The sequence below is a fragment of the Lacerta agilis genome, chromosome 4 (assembly GCF_009819535.1).
Source record: "Lacerta agilis isolate rLacAgi1 chromosome 4, rLacAgi1.pri, whole genome shotgun sequence".
Lineage (NCBI taxonomy): Eukaryota > Metazoa > Chordata > Lepidosauria > Squamata > Lacertidae > Lacerta > Lacerta agilis.
The window spans coordinates 58,890,997-58,909,488 of NC_046315.1; the positions used below are offsets into that span (position 1 = coordinate 58,890,997).

Genomic DNA, 18,492 nt, shown 5'->3' on the forward strand with positions numbered 1-18,492 from the left:
TAATTTATGTGGCTGATTGCAGTGTCCTCCAGAGTTGTCTGGTTCTTTTTCAAATTTGTCACCACCTGCTACGTCCAAGCATCTCATTTAAAATGTGTGGTGGGACCAAGCAAATGGGGCCACTTCCATACCTCTTATGATGATACCACTAAGCTGTAGGTAGCCTCACTTTTCTCTCTTTGTAATGCCCTCACCATAACTTTTCTACCTTGGAAAAGATTTGGAATTGCCCTCCAATGCACCATGTGATGCTGAAGTATTTATGCAGCAACACTATTAACTTACTGCTGGTCTATTTTAAGGGTTTATATCGGGCTCCAAGTACTAGACTAAGGCAACAAGGTTTCTGTGAAGTGATGCTAGGAACCCCAAATAAGACCCTATGTTCTGCTGTAAATTGTTATAAGAGCTTATTCAATCTAAAATGCCATTACTAACATTTTGGGTTTATCTGTTTTTTACACAGGTTTACCAAGCAGAAATTGCACCTCTTAAAGAGAACGTGAACAATGTTAATGACCTAGCTCATCAGTTTACCTCTTCTGAAATACAGCTTTCCCCATATACCCTCAACCGCCTCGAAGACTTGAATGGAAGATGGAAACTCCTGCAGGTAATATTGTATAACATAACCCTAACCCTAAAAATGACTGTCTTAGGTAAGAAATTTGTTTTATAATAAGTAATCTCGAATGTTTCTAGCAAAACATTGTATTTCACTCGTGTTCTTCTTGCCCAGCATGAATAGTTGCTTGGAACTGAATAAAATACATAAAATATACCATAGGCTTTGACACGTGTATCATTAACTGGATCAGAAACCATGTGCAGAAACTCAGTTCCTAGCACCCATTCACCAACAAGCTGCTACATGCAAGTAGTGCTGGTTGTATAATTAGCAACATCTGTTTGGTGAAGAGACGCTTGTGGCTACTGCACATCCTCAGTTTACTCTGGGCCGTTGCTTTACATAAGGTGTAATTTCTGTATGCTTTCCATCCTTCTCAAAATGGTTTAATTTCCCACTTCCTTCCTTTGAATATATTTTATTGCATGTGGAAGACTGAGCTTTGCATTTACTTTCACTGCTTCAATCCATTCTCTGTTCTCTTTTAAACAATTCCTGGGAACATTAATTTTAAACAGTACCCTTTTCTACAAGCAGTTTAATGGTGCCTTCCACCTTGCATGCATTGAGATTACATCAGTAGAATCAAATCCAAAATTACAGAGCATTATATTCATTGTGGTCATTGGCAGAGTTTGATCAAGCTATTAAGCTTATCAAAAAGGTGGTTTTCCTTTTAAAGGATAATTAAGTTTTCCTTATAAAATAGAAGCAGGTTTTTTTAAAAAAAAATGGGTAAAGGCTGTAGTGCGAATTAGACATAGACTGAGCTTAAAGACTATATACAGTATATTCCTTTAACATCACGTGCAGAATCTACATATTAACTTGATTGTATATGAACACATGATACTGTTGCAGCACAGTCCTACATACACATTCCAGTGTTGATGGCTGAGTGGTTTAGGATTGTCCGTAGTTGCATTTCTGTTGGTGGAAAGGAGTGCTGCTGGTTTTGGTGCTTTACTCCTGCAGATGCCAACAGCTGCCCCCAAGATGGCTGGAGAGCTAATGCTGGCAAGTTTTCCTGCCAGCAATAGCAATCAGATAGCCCTGAAATGAGAGGTTGTGGTGAGAGTGCAGCACAGGAAGCTTTGAATCCACTGGATCACTAGCTTCACAGATTCCCCAAGGGGCCCACTGTCGGCATCCAGGGGTCGAAAGGCCAGCTGGATCGTCTCCTTCTCAGCCATGCCACTGCAAAGATCCATCGACCTCTGGCTCCAACATAAATCAGTGACTCAGGCCTCCCAGACTTGAGAACAATATACTTAGCAGTGGAAACTGCACAACAGAATTGGCAGAGGCTTGTGAATACATACTATGAACTACGGTTATTAAAAATAAATCAAGACAAAGAAACATGTCGTCTCTCCTTGCCTTCTCAGAGAGAAAGTCAAAACAAAAGCAATACAGCGGAAGTTCCGCTTATGCCAGCAAACTGTGCTGGAATGTAAACAGCTACGTGACACATAACAATCCCATGTCTGCAACTAAAGGTGGAATGGAAAATCCCAACACCCACTCCTCAGTGGCCCAAACATGGGTTGACCTGGCATAAAATTATCATGAGCCATAAGGAATTCAGATGTAGCAGTGGATCTGCCACTTTGCTCCTCCCCGGCCTCAAAATAAGATTTCTCTGTTACACAATCAGTAAATATCAAATATGGAGTATATGGACTTGGTTTGCCTGAAAGGCATACACCTGACAGTTAGTTTGCTTGTGCAGCTGAGCTTTATGTATGTGGGGTGGCTATTCCTTGCATGCATGCCTACACTGGATACTGCAATATGTGGTTAAAAGGGCACCTTTTTTACAATCTACATTCTGTAGGCTGGGGTTGGATTATGGATGCCAGTGTGTTCAGATAAGCTGACTGATACCTGCAACTGTAGACATGAGATGTCCATGGATATGAATGTGGAGATGCACATGTCCAAAGGGTGCAAAATAGATTATTCAGTATTCTTCAGCAAGATCCATGTGGCCATGCCCCTGTAACTTAGTGCAGTTGGGAATATGTATTTATGTGGTCTGTCAAGGGCAGCTGCTGCTGCTGCTGCTGTATGTGTGTGTGTGTGTGTGTGTGTGTGTGTGTGTGTGCTCAGGATTCCAGCAATAAGGGGTCAGGAGCCTGGAGGCTATTTTGAGTAGGTTTGCTGACTGGATTACAGGAAATTGTATATTTCAGTTTAAGCATCCATTTGCTTGCAGATAACTAATAGAGGAAAATAGGTCAGGGGATATTTTGAAGCATTATACCTTGCATTATTAACTTGTATAAAAGAGGCTACTTCTCTGTCACATACATTTCTATTTCCCAATTTGAAATACATGTTATTGTGGCAGAGGTATAAAATTAATGTTTACTCAAATTATTTTTCTCTTGTGTTTAACATGATTTGTTAGTTAGTTTAAACTATCTTGAGTAGTAGCATCTCTCTGTGTGTTTTGGATCAAGAAAGTGAGATAATTTCAGTGTTTTTTCTTATACTTATTTATTAAACTTGTTAGTTGTATGTTGCCTGAATGGTCTCCATTATATTTTAAAACATAAACTTTGGTCCTGAATCTGCTTAATGTTGATAGTCATTGTAGTTTTTAAAAGCATAAAAAGCTAAAAGGTATTGTAAACCATGAAGCAAAACATCTATATTAGTAAAAGCAAGTTTCATCTTCCCAGCAGAGGGTGATTCTGATCTTTCTTAGAACTTGAAATCCTCTTTTAGTTCCAGTAGTTAAGAAATTGCTCTTGTGATTTGCTTGAGAATCAGAGCTGTTGCTATGGCCGCAGTTTTCATGGTTCCTGAATGGACTATCAATGAATTAATTGATTATGTAGTTTGACTTCTACAGTTAGCACCATGTCCACTTCTGTGAGCTTAATATTTGGCTCTAAGGAGCATATTCCATGTGGAAATATGCATGCTGGCTTTTTAGCAAACTGTGAAGCATGGAGGAGTAATCTGTTTCCAGCTACTTTCTGATATTTGAGTAGTGGCAGATACTTTGTCTATTTGAATTCTCTGTTTGTGAAATTTAAACAGCACCTCTCTTTATATTATACCCTAAATGTTGTCATTCAGTCGTGACCCCATGGACCAGAGCTCGCCTATCTTTCACTGCCTCCTGCAGTTTTGCCAAACTCATGTTAGTAGCTTTGAGAACACTGTCCAACCATCTCATCCTCTGTCGTCCCATTCTTGTGCCCTCAATCTTTCCCAACATCAGGGACTTTTCTAGGGAGTCTTCTCTTCTCATGAGGTGGCCAAAGTACTGGAGCCTCTATACCCTAAATAGGAAGTATGATTTAAAATATATTTAAAACTATTGAAGAGCTACAGTTGAAACCTACTGTAGCATGGCATTCTATAAACATATGTGTTGCTCTCTGATTCTTAAGCTGTGTGTAGCTGTGTTTCGTTCTCAGTTAACAATGATTTAATTGCATATCCGTCTCACGTTACTAATTTAGTTAATTTATTCATAATTAACAGTATTCTATTTTCTGTCAAGGTTTGTGGCACTGCAATAATAGTGTTTTTTCATTAAAAATAAAGTATAAGGGCTGGATTTCTGAGGGTCTTTTTTATTCAGTTACTTTGTGAAACTAAGTTAAAAAAGGTGAAATACTTAAGACTTTTATTGTTTTCTGTTAGAGTTAAATGAGTAACCGTTAGAAGCATAACTTTTGAGATGAAATGTTTTGCCTGCTTTTATGTGCCCTAAGGTGAACATTTACATTGGAGCTGAGAGTTAACTTCCTCCAACAGAAATAGTCTTTTCTCAAATGGAAATACAGTACTTCTTCCGTTGGAAGAAGGGAGCCTTTGGATACAACCTGATACCTATTTTTAGTCCCAAATTCTCAGAGGGCCATGCAGTCACCCTCCTTTTGGAAGGCATGGGCACATTTGCAAATGTGTGAAACTCATGTAAGCACTATGCATGCACTGCAACCAAGCACATACCACAACCTATTTCATTGGCTAAGACAGAATATGAGAATTCTGTATGTAATGGTAGTACGTATAGGGTGAGGTCCTATAGATCTTCAGCTGCTGCTAAAACAATAGAGTAATATTCAACATAATGGCAAATATTCTCCCCCTGTGCACTGTCTACATCTGCTCTAGGGGAATTCCCCAAATCTCTGGAGCACGTCTGGGGTGGTTTAAGGCATGTGCAGGGGAAGCAGAGGGGAGAAATCCCATTGCACAAGCAGAAGTCATTCCACTTGTGCATTTATTTAGTTGAATACCACCATGGTGCAAAACTTCCCTTCCACAGAGTTAAGTAGTTCCCACAGGAGTCCTAATTTGGCTTGGCAGGGCTGTTGCCTCACCAAAACCACCTGTTGTGGTTAAAATAACCTCACTCTTCCTCATTTTATCCACACAGCAACCCTGTGAGGTAGGCTAGGCTAAGAGGCAGTGATGGGCCCAAGGTCACCCAGTGAGTTTTTGTTGCTGAGTGGGGATTTGAACCCTGGTGCCCCTAGTCCTGCATTCTAACCACTCACCACACTGGCTGTCAGAAGCATCTCCAAACTATTTCATTTTAGGCTGCAGTAGTTATATTGAGTGTAAATCTCAGGGTAAGGTCTTCAGCCAGTGGTGTGGTACAGTGTTTAGGGCATACAATGTTGGACTGGTGCTATGGAAACCCATGTCCAAATGTCCACTTAGCTATTCAGCTCACTTAGCGAGGGGCAAGTTCCTATGATCAGACCCTGACATGGTAGATCAGTGGTTCTCAAAGGGTGTGGTGGTATGACAGGAGAGGGTGGCAAGTGTATACAACCATAAACAGTATCCAAACACCAACTGTGAACACCAACACATAAAATAGAATTAGATATGATCTGAAAAAGTGCTAGGAAAATGTGGTATCATTTGATAAACGATCACCTGAAACAACCATCAGTTCCCTGGTTTTGTTTGATTCTGTTGCTGGCATGTATAGTAGGAGCTGATGGATCTCAAGAGAAAAAGTAGTTGCCAGCAGGGGCTGCGATCAATAAGAGCTCCTTTGGGTACACATAAGAGTTTGTGCTTACCAAGCAGAACCTTTTATTCTCTGAAAAGCAGCTCCCTCGTGCAGTGTATCATAAGGTGCTTTTGAATTTCCTCTGAATTTCAAAAGCAGTTTTCCATGTGGTACATAGAGCTGTGATCTAAAGAAGAAACGCTTTTTTAAAAGCAACCTTATTGTTCTTTTTCATAATCACGGAGAAGTGTGTGGGTTGTTCTTATTCAAATTAATGTTTTCTTTTGTTGTTGTTGTTGCTTTCTTTATTGTTTTAGCAATGGCTCCCTATCTCCTTCCAGTATTATTCTTTTTGATTAAGAGAAAGTCAGTACTGCACTCCTCCCCTCCCCTGCCTTGAGTTTCTCAGGGGAAGACTGCAGCAGAGTACTGCACCCATCAGAGATAGGCTTTAAGTGGTGGAAGTTATGTGAATTACAACTTACTTCACACTGCCATTCCCTTAGGGTCAAATTAAATGAGAACACAGCCAGTGTCTGAGTAAGTGCATATAAGCTTTGAAAGAAAGGGGAAAAGAACAACTCATTGGGTTGTCATTAGTTTCCCAGTTCCAACTTTTTCAGCAATGGTAATAATGTATGACAAGGTTTCTGGGGCAAGAGCAGACCACATTCCCAGGCATAAAGAGCCTGATTGATCATGTAGAATCAAATGTCTTCCCCTGCTGCTGCTACTGCCAATACTAATACAATCTCCACAACACATTAATCTGCCAATATGTGTTAAATCCAGGGGTAAGGAACGGGGCAGAGTCTCATTGTACTATTATGGGCATCTCGCCCCCTGGGATGCTCGCCTCGCCCCATGGCCCCACCCCTGGGTGCACAGCATGTGCGCCGCTCTGGGTGCCAGAACAGCTAGCTCCACCACTGTTTCCTACTGATAATACCTGGGTCTTAAAGTGAGGAGGAGTGGGTATGTTTTGCACATGCATTTTAAGTTCTGAAACTGCATTTTTGAAACACTGCATTTTTCAGACATGTGTTCTGAAGCATATGAAACATGACTTACAATTAGAACTTGAGTTTAGGGAATGGATTCTATGCTGTTGATGTTGTTCAAACATACAAGGTCAGTGTGATATCCTGTACTATACTATATTTACAAACTCTACTCTCCCCTTTTCCCCCAGGCTAGTATTCATTTCTCCCTCAGTCATTATTGACATGGTGTAGAATCGAGCTAGATAAATACAAGCTTACACCCATATTTTGAACCCTTTCAGTCAGAAAGAATGGTTCTTCAACCATAGTTATATGTTTCAATGAACAACAAGGTACCATAACATAAGCATGACATAAATGCAGGGACGTAGCAAGGGGGGCATAGGGGGCGGACCGCCCCAGTTTCCATAATGGAGGGGGTGACAAATTATCAAGGAACAATTACTGCCCTACTAGGGCAGTTCATAAAAAAACTTTTTCTTTAAAAAAAATGCCTGCTCCAAAGGTCTTACCTTACTATACTAGGGATTATATAGCTATATATGAAATTTTATGCATATTGGTTAATATCTTGACCCTCTTCCACCAAAATAGCTGTTTACTTGGTTGTTTTCCTATATTGTGAAGGCTAAAATTTCAGTTCAGTGGAGCACTTACTGTTCCCAACCCTAACCCTGTGGAAAGCCATCTAATTAGACTTTAATTTGATTTTGAGATGTTTTTAGGAGGTAATTTAATTATTGTTTGATTTTATACCAATGTTATGTACAGTGGTGCCTCGCAAGTTGAAATTAATTTGTTCCGCGAGTGCTATCGTATAGCGGAAATTTCATCTTGCGAAGCACGGTCGGAGGAAGCGCGGCTTTACAAAACAAACAAACCGCAAAACGTTTTTGTTTTGCGAGTCGCGGCCATAGGAAACTTCGTCTTGCGATGCACCATTTCGCTAGTGAATGCCTTTTGTCTAGCAAGGCATTCGTCTAGCGAGGCACCACTGTATCTGTTGTTAGCCACCCTGAACCCGACTTCGGCTGGGGAGAGCAGGATATAAATAAAAGTTTTTTATTATTATTACTTGTTATTATTCCTTTGTAAGTAAATATGAAATAACGTAAAACCATTTTTGGAGGGGGGGTCAATGGGAGGTGACAAGAAATTTTCCGCACCAGGTACCACCTGACCTTCCTATGCCTCTGCATAAATGGGCCATTAAATTTATGAAGCTTTACATAAAGTATCAAACCATTGTAAAATTCAGTCTTGCCTTGTAGCAAGAGGTTTGGATTAGTTGTCCTCTTAATCCATTTCAGCTGAGCTGAATAATTTTGTTTGTTTGTTTGTTTGTTTGTTTTAAATATTTCTGAGCCATCTTTCAAGACTAGCATTCCCAATGCAGCTAACATTAATACCAAATGCACACTTCATTAAATATAAGCTTTGAAAGATACAGTTCAAATCATAATACAGCAGCCAGTTAATTTAGTTTATAAATACAAACTCTCATTAACACCAGCCAGCATAGCCAAATATCAGGAATTATGGGACTTGTAGTCCAGCAACATCTGGAGGGCCATCACATTGGCTATCCCAATGTAGACCTACTTTCACTTACTGAAAGAAGTTAAACTCTGTATGTGTTTAAAACCAGCCTTGTGTCTATCCCAATGGATTTCCTGTTTTCTGAGATAGTTTGATGTTTAACCAGTGGAAAATCAAAATGCTGAATGAAAGTCTGTGCAACCATGGAGGCCCAGATTTATTTATAAAACTATTTTTGTGCTGTGTATTTCCTCTAAGGATTATATAAATCCCATTAAAAGAACTGCCTCCCAAATTACTGCAGGGTCCCACCCATCCCCTCCTTTTGAGAAATATATTCAGATGCATCTAGGTGAACTTCCAGAATTTTAATTATATCTATATCAGATGAGCTGCAGAAATATAAAAGGGGTTTTGAAGAGATTTAATTTTAGATAGCAGCTTAATTAACAGCATTTGGAAAAACTAGTGCAACTTTAATTAAATGTCTCTACATTAATTTAGTCATTTAATTGAAAATGCATTGGGATAGTGCTTACAATTTATCACCCTTGCTGTTTGAAGGAAGGGATTTTTTCTAGTAAAGTGTAATAATAATAAACTGCTATTTTTATGTTCTTGCTATCTTTGTCAGCTGAATCATATTTTCCTTGAAAATCCAAACTTTGATTTGTGAGATTTTCTGAAAGCATACATTGTTAGGAAAGAATGCAAAAAATGATAGGATTCCAAGATGCATCTTGCAAGATTCCCCCCATTACATATTTTTTAAAAGATACAACAGCCCAACCACTTTAGCATTGCCCTGTCCTTTAGTTTTGAGCAGCAGGGTTCAGATCTGTGTAAGTCTCACTGAACGTACGGTACTTCTGAGTAGATTGGTATGGTTTTGTGCTGCTAGTCTCTTTCTGTGCTTTCTACTAAAGTATATTATTGTAGAGTATACTATATTAATTTGCGGCATCCTTAACTTAATCAGGCCCATCATGCCAAAAATATTCTGTTCAGTTTCCTAATTATTTGTTTTTCTCTTTCTAGGTCTAAGATATTCACTGCATATCAAATATCCATTGCATAAATGGGTATTTGAAGCCATTTCTGCTAGAAATTTCTCACTAATTTAGTATTCCTTCTTATAATAACAACTGCATGTTTGGCCTCTTGTACATCAGAATATCCAATATGGTGCCCTTCAGAAGTTGTGGACTCCATTTTCCATCATCCCTGACCATTAACCATGCTGGATCAGGATGATGAGAGTTGGACTTCAAAACATTCAGAGGGACACATTGACTAACCCTGTTGTACATAATCTGTACATTAAAAGCCAACCATTATACTAGTTGTCCAATTATTTTGTCCCGTTCAGACTGGAAACTGAGATGAGGTTTCCAGCCAGAAATTCCATTTCACAGGGGATGGTGGTGGTTATTTTAACAATAGGTGTATGTGCAATACCAATTTAAAATGAAAAAAGCAGGAGTCTGTCTCCAATTTTATTACATAAGAAACCTGTCTTCCCAGTTATGTGCATATATTAAATGTTTGTTGCCTCTGCCATCAACCCCTTCCTTACTTTGCTTCCTTTTTTATGCTGCAATGTTTGCCTGGTTAGAATAAACTATTGAGATGCCTTCTGAAGATGATATACTTTGTATAAATTGCAGTCGGGAAAACATTTCTTGTTACAAGTAATCACTCTAAGAAAAACAAAAGTATTTACATAATTGCCATGCTACTTTTCTCATAAGAACAGTAGCTACTGTACTCCCTGAAGCTATCATAACTCCTTGGTTGAAAACTGTATATTCTGTTGTATAAGAGTACTTTTTAATCCAGGAAAATCTTCTCAAAAGTCGGGGGTCATCTTATACACCGGGTGGAGAATCTGCGGTTGAGTATATCTTAAATTCTATATTTTAACTGGAAAAGTTGGGGGTCGTCTTATACGCCCAGTCGTCTTATACGCTGGAAAATACGGTAGGAGGTAGAAGATGACTATCCTTTCTTCTCACAATTAGCAATTCAGTCAAGCAGCAGTAGCAACTTCAGAGGATATCTCAATTGAGTTTTTCATGTGTGTTTTCCTCTATTTCTCTTTCTCTCGCTCTCTTAGCAGAGACAGTCTGATGAGCCTCTACAGCTTTTGCACATGCTGGCTATGGGTAGTTCCAGCAAAACTGTACAAAGATGCAAACTTAATAATAATTTAGTGGGACTAAATAGATGGAAGAGCATTGCTGTTTTTTTTCAGCCAGACCAACATTTGTATTGTTTTGCATACTATGCCAATTAAAGAGTTGTTTTTACCACTCAAGACATTCAGAAACAAATTATTATGGTAACACATAAAATATTCCACAGGTATACCATGTGCAAGGTATGTTAACACAAAGTTGCCACTGTTACTGATTTCTAAGGTTATTGTATCATGGTACTCTCAGTTAACAGGCCTTAGTATTAATAATTGAACTTTTCTTCTCTTGCTTTATTTGAAGGCAAATATGACCAGCTAGTCAAGTAATGCTGAAGAGTGAATACCTGCTTAGAAGATGTTCCACATTTAGCAAGAAATCCATTAAGATTCCTGAACACTTTATAACATAAAAAACTAGAAACAGGAATGCTACTGCATATGCAGCAGTTAAGTCTGAGAAAAACAATCCCACAAGGGATCAATGTTCAAACAATTTTTAGATTCCATTTAGAAAATACCTAAAACCAAGAAATGATGGCTATATTAAAATCAGCCCTTTGGCATCATAACTAAAATGTGAAGGTGCTCTTCACAACGCTAAAGTTATTGATTCTATTTTTAACAGTACTGCAGACACAAATGACTGATTATAACTCTCAAGTTATACCTCATTCTTGTAACTTAGTGGCCCCGCAATGCATAGTAAATGCTGCTGAACTAATACTGAATGTAAAACTGAAGGAGAAACTGGTCCTGAGGTGAATTTGTTCCCTAGGAGTGGATTTGTTTGCAACCCCAACAACCTCCACGTTAAACTTTTTGCAGCTTAATATGTGAATCAGAAGAAATATCTAGGGTCCCCCTTCCCATTCTAAAAAGCAAAAGTAAACATTTCAACAGCTTTAGTTTCCAGGAGATACAGTTTTCTCTAGACAGTTGAAAAACTCAATGCAAATGCCTTTGTAATAATAATTTATATTCATATGAATTACAGTCGTACCTCGGGTTACGTACGCTTCGGGTTGTGTACTTTTTGGGTTACAAACTCCATTAACCTGGAAACGCAACCTGACACACGCACAATTTGCACGTGCGCAGAGCGTTTTTGGTTTTTTTGGGGGGGTTGGGGTTTTTTGGTCTGCACATGCGCAGAACGAATTGTTCAGGTTACGTCCTTTTTGGGTTACGTACTGTAACCTGGAATGGATTAAGTACGTAACCCGGGGTACCACTGTATTTAATAATTTATGTTTGTATTCACATATATATTTTTCATATTGAAAATGATCGTCTGAATGGAGTATATCAACAGTCCCATTTATTTCAGTGGCTCTACCCTTATCATGGCAATGATCCCGTTTGTGTGCAATGCTATGCCAAACCATGGCTAAGCATGAACAAGAGAGCATGTGGGTCCTTGCAGCAAAAACTGTGGCTGCTTCACTCCTCCTCAGTCCGGTGGCGGCAGCACTATTCGAAGCTAAGCTATGGTTTTGTTTAGTGTTACATTCAGACCTAGAGCTCACTGTATGTCTCATTGAGACACACCACTTGTGGATTGAGTGGTAAGCCAATAGCAAACTTTGGTTACACTGCATGGTTTTTTTGGAGCAAAACAACCCTGAGCCATGGTTCATACATAATGCTAAGCAGAGCTTTTTTTCAGCCGGAACTTGCCGGAAATCAGTTCTGGCACCTCTCAGGTGTGCACTGTTGCCATTCTAAGAGAACGAGGGAGGTGTTCGTGGTGAGTTCCAGCACCTCTTTTTCTATAAAAATAGCACTAATGGTAAGACAAACCTTGACTTAGCTCTTACTGTACAGCAAGACTGGGTGAGGCAGTGAATGAAGCTTCTGCCATTTTAGCCATTGTTTGGCTTAGCATTGCATGTGAACCAGGCCTAAGCCTGGCTCCAACCCAAAACATTTTACATTGTCTCTTTCTGGAAATGCACACAACAGTAAGTATTATTTCATCATAATATAATATGATTCTGTTCTATAGCACATAAAATAAAAAGCTTTAATAGGCAGATGAATTTGTTAAGAAATTTTTGAAATAAATAAAAGAAGCCAACTAAGCTGTTTTATATATATATTTAAAAGTTTTCTACTTGTTGTTCTTTGGCTGCTGCAGTGTGTTATAATAATAATAATAATAATAATAATAATAATAATAATAATAATAATAATATTTATTATTTGTACCCCACCCATCTGGCTGGATTTCCCCAGCCACTCTGGGCGGCTTCCAACAAAAATCAGATACAAAAATATCACACATTAAAAACTTCCCTGAAAAGGGCTGCCTTCAGGTATTTTCTGAATGTCAGGTAGTTGTTTATCTCCTTGACATGTGATGGGAGGGCGTTCCACAGGGCGGGCGCCACTACCGAGAAGGCCCTCTGCCTGGTATTGAAATCCAGTGTTGAAATCCAAAAGTGTCCTCCTATGTGTGGAAGAGGTGTCATGGAAGGGCTTACCTAGCAAAAAGGAAACTTAATTCCAGAAGTTCCATTCTACTTGCATAATCTCCTAGGCTTGTTTCTCCATACCCATACATCCCTCTTTATCTAGGAAAACAACAAGGATTATCAGAGTTCAAGACACATTCCAGCCAAGCAAAGGCACTTAAAGAAAGTGCAAAGTAGGGGAGGGGAAGGATGTGACTGTGCAGGGTGTGTGGCCTAAGGAAAGTCCTGAGAGCTAGATAGAGAGGCTGAGAGGGTTGCCATTCCTGTTCTTATCCATCATATGAACTCTTGCACAGCTACTTGTTGAATTGTGAATAGTAACTAAATTCTTTCTGGTCATAGATCTAACACTAGTAGTAAATTATTAATGGTACAAGTGTGCCATCGTAAATTGGTATGTTTTGAAGGATCTTAGACAAAGTTAAAGAAGACTGGAAAGGTGAACAATAATTAGAGCTGGGTATATAAATAAAGATCATCAACCAGGAGAAATGAGAACATTATTATTATTTTTTAAAAAGAAAAATCTTATACTGTACAAAAAAGTGAAACGAGGAGGGGGGGAAACCATAAACCTTATTGCACCAGGAAATATTTAACAAAATGCTATCAACAAGTTGAGGAAGATAATTTTAAATTAGAAACAAAAGCAACACCAAACATAGTATACATCTAAGGAATATATCCAAACATACCATTTTTGTCTCTGCATATTATTCTTTCTGATTTTTATTTAAAGCTAGTGAAAGTTATTTGGAATAGTGAAAAGAAGGGCTACCATGGGTAAAGAAATGCCACATATTGTTTCAACACCTGACACAGTGATGAAAAAGAAATCTAAATTCCATGAAGTCCCTTTGAAGCCTTCTATTCCAAATACACACCATCTGTTTTCTTGGTGATTGTTTTTAAATAAAGATGCATAATGCTGTCATTGAACTGAATAAAATTCCCTTGATTATTATTTTCAACCTGATGAAGTAGTAAACAAATTATTCAAATAATGTATATTTGGGTGTGATTCAATTAATGAATCCCATCAGCGGAAGCCCTGAGAAAGGGCTTCCACTGGTGCAGTGGGGTTTTGCCCCTTTTCATCCTCTGGCACACCCTGCAGTTTGCTTGTAGGCGGGGGGCAAGAAAAACCCCAGAACAATGGGGAGGGGGAATAGTTACATCTGGCAAGCTGAAATGCTTGTCCCGATGGAACAATTGCTTTAGCATAACATTTCGTTCTTTATTTGTTATGATAAAAAGAGGGTTTTAAAAAACTATTTTGCTACATGTTAAACAATTTATACAGATCAATTTTTCTTTATAGTTTTTCTGAAAGGGCCAGGGGCTATTTGCCCCTGCACAACTGGTATTCTGAGGTTCAGTCCCTCTGACACAAATGTTTCATTTAGCTGTGATGGGTAATAGTCATACAGTGCAGTCCTATGCATGTCTACTTAATAGGTCCAACTAAGGTTAATGAGACTTACTCCCATGTAAGTAAGTATGTGTAGTACTGCAGCCTTGTTCTCCATGGTTTTCTATAATCCACTTGTAAGGCCACACAAGCCGTTGGTCACATCATCATCACCACTACCACCACCACCACCATCTTCATCACTGTTGAATACCATCCAATTTAAACAGTAAATTCCATAAGTTGATTATGCACTGTATGAAGAACTTCCTTTACAATCAAATTTATCATTTGCTTCTGATTCTAGAATTATGAGAAGGAAAAATAACTGTTATTTATGTTCTCCACACTATTATCAACCTCTGTTATGTTCCGTTGTTGTTGTTGTTGTTTGTTGTACCCCATCCATCTGGCTGGGTTTCCCCAGCCACTCTGGGTGGCTTACAGCATATATAAAACATAGTAAAATATCAAACATTAGAAACTTCCCAATACAGGGTTGCCTTCAGATGTCTTCTAAAACTTATGCAGTTCTTTATCTCCTTGACATCTGAAGGGAGGGCGTTCCACAGGGAGGGTGCCACTACCGAGAAGGCCTTCTCCCTAGTTTCCTGGTTCCCTAGTCTTAATCATGGTTCTTCTACATGCAAAAAGCCTACATATTTTAGCCTTTCCTTGCAAGAAAGTTGCTTTTATTCATTAATCATGCTGATTGATCTTTTCTGCAACTTTTATTGGCATCAAACTATAGAATAGTTGTAACTGAATTTGATTTTAAAAGTGCATCTGCTCTGTTATAACCTTCCACACATTTATTTATCAGTGATTGTTCAGTAAAACAACTAGAAGCATTGATAATGTTCTTTGAGCTGTTTCCAGACATGACTTGAAGTGTGCAAGGCCTCATGGGTAAAAGGGCAAAATTCTTTCTGCCCCTGACCAGATATGCCTGCGTTACCTCTAAGTCCACATGTTGGCCATAACATTTGCACAGTTTATTGTGATAATTATCTTCCAGCTGGAAGACAATAACAATTGTGCAGACTGGATAACATATGAAGGAAATTTCTCCATTTGGCCTTAATGTCTAATTCATTGTTAGATTTGAGGGGGTTCTGGGATGGGAAGTATGGGCAGAATGTGTTATAACACTCCCTCAACATGGGTAGGCTCCTTACTTTTGCCCAAATTTCTGAAAAATATATTAATTCTATAGTGTTGTGGTAAAAGGTTTACTGGGAAAGAGGTGTCCTTCTTATACTATTCTGTCACTATGATTTCTTAGTAAAGTTGCATCATTAGGCAATTCAGCCAGGTAATGTCAAGATGGTTATCTGAACAAATCTTCCATGAGTACCTTACTGACACATACAGTAATGACTTTCCCTTTTGTGAACTTTCTGAAAGCAAAATGCATTTGGCCATCTCTAGTGTGACTTCTCAGTTAATAGCTTTAGTGGCAAATAATCAGATGGTGCCTCTAAATTCATGCATGCATGTTGGTGCATTTGAATGAGGTGACCTCTGTAATCTCACATGACATTTAGAAGATAATATGAGCATACTGTGAGAATTCCTTCTTTCACATATTTTGAATCATGTCATTGTGGCTTTTGTTTTATTCACCTTGTTTCCAGATTTTAATAACCAAATCAAAAGCAGAGCAGCAAAAACATTGAGACCACAGTCTTTTCAGATAAGTCCCATGAATGTAATAATGTACTTTGGAGTGAGTGAGTTCTCTTGAATGCAAAACCCAAAATAGCTGAGAGATATTATCCCTACAACAAAAACCACTAAGTATTCAAGTTTGAAGAATAAGTGAATTCATTTGGCTCAGTCCTGCCACACTCGCACACAAATATCCATACTCACTTAGGATATGAATTTTGTTTACACTATCTCACCTGCCCTCTGGCTACTAACTCATTCTAGCATGTCAAGGCAATTATTATAGCAAACCAAGCCCCTGAGCAAATTGGAAATGCTGTTTCTTTAATCAACGTATAACAAATATTTATTTCTGAAAACCATGCTCTCCTGAAGCCCTGCAGCCACAGCCCTCCATGCTGAGCCAATATTGACTTTACTCCCTGTTTTTAAATGACAGTTATGAGGGAAGCAGCTTGCACTGTTGGTGGTCCTGTGGAGTTTGAGAGTTAGACCATTTCAAGCATGGATCCTGTGAGTGGCTTTGAGTTGTTCTGCCTTATTCTCACTTCCCTGTCTGTAAAACTGGAATAACATAGTAGCTGTTGGTGAATATGCAATCTAAAAAATGACGCTAGCATTGAACTGTAGACATACAGTAGGTTTTTAATGAAAGAGGTATTGGATTTTTTCCCCAGACAGGAAGCTGGGGAGGGGGACACCCAAACACCCTATTGTGCACCCTTCCTTATGATAAGTATCTTAATGTTGAAAGGTATAAAGTATTAGGTTTTGATGACCCACAGAGCCCAGTGGTATGGAAACCATAGCAACCAAGGGTTGCTATTGATATGGGGATATGATTTATGACCTCTATCAAAGGTCAGCTTTTGAACATTTCTGTAATGTTTATTCTGTAAATCATGGGGCATTCTGCAGAAATCTGTTCATATTGAACAACTGAGACTTTATTGACTCTAGTTTGTGTCTGACATGCATATGTTTACAACTTAGTCTCTTGGGGCAATATCAGGAGATTTTATACTTTTTAGAACATTTCTACAAAGGCATTCTATCACAACTGAGATATAGAAGTAGGTGAGCTTTGGGAGCAAATATGTATTTTATATTAATGAACTTGTATGTATATGGTAGTTGTGGGTATTTCCTAGCTCCCTACCAAATGTGTTGATGGAGATGGGGAGCTAGCTGTTAAGTAGCATGAAAAGGAGGTCAATGAGATCAGGATGAGAAGGAATAATCTACACTTTAATTTTAGAGAGAGTTTAGTCATTGCATGGTTTTTTATGCTAGGGCTTAATCGTCCATCTGACATTGGAATTGGTGTAAGTGAATAACTACATTGAGCTGATCAAATGTAACAGAAAACCATGCTTTCCACTTTATGCATGAGTCATAGTTCAGAGCTTCAGACTTGCATGCTACAGTGTCAAGGGTCACCACTGTCAGGCATCTGCTAAGAGCCCCCAATCCGGTAGGGGGCCAACTACAAGAACCTTTGACTCTTCACTACTGCAGCCTACTTGCTTGTCTACCTCTTGCTCTAGCCCACATATGGTAGTGGTGGAGCAACAGTCAAAGAAGAATCAGTAGATACTGCTCACTGCTTCCTCAATGATTCTCCAGCAGGAAAGCTATCAAGTGGTAGCAATGAGGAGGAGGAGCTGTTGATAATGGTGAGGAACAAGAATCACTATGGGATGGAGGCCATGTGGTTTTTCTTGCCCAAGGGCCTTCCAAAATCTGAAACCCGTAAGAGTGAACTCTACCTCCTCTCTCCTTTTCTGACTGTAAACATTTGCTTCTATTAAGCAACCCACAGGATGAAATCTTGCTGCATGGAGTTCTGCCCAGTTGTTGAGGTGTCATGATGGGGCTCTCCTCATTGTCCCACAGCCCACCAAAGTCCATCTGGCTGCCACCAGGGCAGGAACGATTATTTTGTGGTAACTAGCTTGTAATTTCCTTCCTAACTTAAAGCAAGCACCAACTCTGCTGAGTGTTCAGCACCTCCTGAAAATGTATTTGTTCACCTAAACCTTTGCTGATCATTTACTTCTAATTGTTGCTTCTTACTTACTATATTTATTGGATTTTAATGTCCTATTTTATAGTTATGTGTTATAAACTGATCCCAAAATTTCAATTCAAGGGCAGTATAAAAATGTTTCAAATAAATGTGAAAAATGTGAAAATGCATAGTTAAATATGTGAGTTGCCATCTTTAACATCTGATCAAGAGCAAAATTGATACATTAAAGGATATAAATTGTGAATGCTACTGAAAGTAAATATTTGCACAAATGAGCAACTATTTTCTTTTTCTTTACACTTCATCACACAACAGCAGTGAGTCTCCTTAATGTAGTTACTCAGTTATGCTTAAATCATGCATTAAGTGTGCTAATATTGGTTTAGTCATACTACATTGCATTTCTCTATAAAAATAGAGAGGTTGTAGCTTAATAGATTTGCCTTGCTGAAGCAGTTTGTTGAAGGATAGCACTGAATATGCTGGAACTAGAAGTGATTCGGTGTAACATTGCTGTTGCTTGTGATTCATGCTTTCTTACTT

At 38.7% G+C, this 18,492-nt stretch overlaps 1 protein-coding gene across 8 annotated transcripts in view; it reads left to right on the forward strand.

Moving 5' to 3' along the window:
- DMD (dystrophin) overlaps window positions 1-18,492 on the forward strand; it is a 1,040,101-nt gene that overhangs the window by 860,163 nt on the left and 161,446 nt on the right. For all 8 annotated transcript variants that reach the window (XM_033147196.1, XM_033147200.1, XM_033147197.1 and 5 more), the window contains one exon: window positions 467-613. In XM_033147196.1, coding sequence (XP_033003087.1) covers window positions 467-613 — 147 coding nt within the window. The remainder of the gene's footprint in view (window positions 1-466; window positions 614-18,492) is intronic.